General features: G+C 39.1%; 1 protein-coding gene across 1 annotated transcript; it reads left to right on the top strand.

Moving 5' to 3' along the window:
• Positions 1-28: 28 nt before the first annotated feature.
• On the top strand, positions 29-439 carry FOMMEDRAFT_155873 (uncharacterized protein; the record flags this gene model as incomplete). Its single annotated transcript, XM_007266229.1, has 1 exon — positions 29-439. A coding segment is annotated over one exon (411 nt), but the record flags the coding sequence as incomplete, so codon positions are not given.
• Between the last annotated feature and the right edge of the window lie 2,205 nt (positions 440-2,644).

Genomic DNA, 2,644 nt, shown 5'->3' on the forward strand with positions numbered 1-2,644 from the left:
TTTGCGCGTGGGACATTGTGGTACAGCAACTGTGACAGACAGACGTGTCAATGCTGAGCACTTTGACACTATCCGTACGTTCGATTATGGAATCAGAGGTACCGATAAGGTGGAAGCACTACCGGAGACGGATGGGATTGGCTTACTAGTGAAGGAGAATCAGCCGACCTACGATTTATTCTTTTGGATTCCTCGGGAGAAGCGAGCAATTATGGTCCAAGTGACCGTATCTTCGAGTCACAATATTGCTGGGAAGGGTTTGGAACAGCTGAAGAAAGCTGGCGCGGAGCATCTTGATCTTATTGTGGTAACACCTGAACTGAAGGGGCGTACAAAGAAAGATACTGTAGAGGTTTATACAGAGAAGGCCAACAAGGGCATGCTAGAACACATTTATCACCTTACTGTATTTGAAACAGACATGGAAATGATGGAATAGGTTCCTGAGCCTTGTTAATTTGTAGTCAATTACAGTCTTTTTGTCAGCAACAGTGTAGAGGGGACCTGAAGGCTCAGTAAGGGGACCCAGGCTACAACTATCCTACACAACAGAAATACAGAATGTAAGCACTGGAACATAGTCAGAACTTGTAGAACAGACAGAGAGAGAGTGTAAGACAAGAGTAGAGTATATAGAGTGAGCCTAAGAGTACAGGACTACCTGGAGTAGACAAGATCAAGACTACAGGACCAGTCTGATCTTGTACACCTATATATACTAAACTACACAAGAGTACTCAGGGAGTACAAGCTACTAAGAATGATAAGCTACAAAGAATGAAAGAAAGGAGGGTCAAAGATAAAGGTACAAAGAATGAAGGGATGGACAGGGTAAGAGACTATAGAATGAACAAGGAATAAAAGGGTGGTTAAAGGAATGGAATGATGAAGTAAGGAGGGGTAGTAGTAAGAGTCAGTATACATATAGTCTATAGACAGTGCCCCTAAGAGACAGAAGTCCTGAGTTCCAGTACAGAAGAGTGTAGAACCCTTAGAACTGAAGGTACAAGAGTAGAGAACTGTAACATTACCCCCCCTCTAAAACCAATTGTCCTGATTGGTAAACATTGGACTTGGTCAGTAGTTCAGGCATAGGTTAGAACAGTAGGGTTTGGAAATCTGTAAGGCAGAGTTGACACAGAGCACCTGGATGAAGTTGATAGAAGTCTTGGATTGCCTTAGTAGTATAGGTAAGATTCTCAGCAGGTTCCCAAGTGTGTTCTTCAACTAGGTATCCTTTCTAGTGAATAAGGAACTTGAGTTTTCTGTACACTAGCTTAGTATCTGCTACATACTCTACTTTGTATTCTGGTTCAGAACTGATGAGTTCTGGTAGAGGCAGTAAGGGTCTTTGTTACAAAGGAAAATCTAGATTATAGTACTAAGACAATAGAACCTTGTTAAACACTAAGTGTATGTGCTTCCATATTGTCAGAAGTTAGAGTTTGTAGGTAGAGGCACTAACCTTCTTTTCAATAATGAAGGGTCTAAAGTGCTTGTTGTCCAACTTCTTCATTAGACAATCTATAGTCAGATTAGTAGCTTCTAGCATAACTTTGTCACCAGACTGGTAATTCTTGACTGTGGACCTCTTCTAATCATAGTTCTGCTTTATAACCTATACTACCTTCTCTAAAAGAGCTTATACATCCTTCCTAGTCTTGTGTATCTGTTCTACAAAGTCTGTTACAGATTCAGAACTACTGTTCTGGTTTAGAACTGTCCCCTAGTACAGATGTCTTCTATAGTTAAGGAAGAATAGAGACTGTCCTATTGTAGAGTGTTACTAGTTATTGTACACAAATTCTGTTAGAGCTAACTATTCAGACTAGTCTGACTACTAATAATTAATGAACATTTAGAGATAGAGCTTGATCTCCTGATTGACTTACTCAGTTTGACTATCAGTCTGTGAGTAATATATAGTAGAAGGATTCCCTTGAATTCTAAGAAGTGTGTACAAGTCCTGTATGAATTTCAACTTGAATTGTAGTCTACAATTGTGAATGAGCTTCTGAGAGAGTCTGTACAACTAGAAGACATGATCCTAATAAATACACACTATATTTTTAGAAGTGAGTTCTGTTCAGGTTAGAACTGTGTAGACTTGCTTAGAGAATTAGTCAACAATTACACAGATAGTATTGTAACTCTAAGACTTAGGTAGCTTACTAATCAGGTTCACTAAGACTTCCTTCTAAGAGTAATCTAGGATTTAATACAGATGTAAGAGGGTCTAAACTCTTGTCTGGTAGGCTTTAGTCTATTAGTACATATTGTAACTAGTTACATACTTTAGGATTTCCCTCTACATTCCTAGCTACTAGTAGTTCTGAGTAATGAGTTCCTGTGTTTTGTGTTAGTCTAGATGTCCTACAGTTAGATTGTTGTAATGAGCTCAGACAATGTCCTCTTACAGTTTCTAATCCTTCAGAATGTACAGTTGGCCTTCCTAGTAAACCTGTCTATCCTTATCCTCCTCCTAATCCCTAGCCTGCTTCTCTAGCTACTTTACTACAACCTGGTCCTACATGTGTTTTAGAGCTTACTGTATGTAGGTAACAAAATCAACATTCTTGAATTTGAGTCAGATCTCTTAGATTGTCTTGAATGTAAAACAGGAATTGTCTAGGAGAACAAGATT

The sequence above is a fragment of the Fomitiporia mediterranea genome, assembly GCF_000271605.1.
Source record: "Fomitiporia mediterranea MF3/22 unplaced genomic scaffold FOMMEscaffold_6, whole genome shotgun sequence".
NCBI classification, from domain to species: Eukaryota; Fungi; Basidiomycota; class Agaricomycetes; order Hymenochaetales; family Hymenochaetaceae; genus Fomitiporia; species Fomitiporia mediterranea.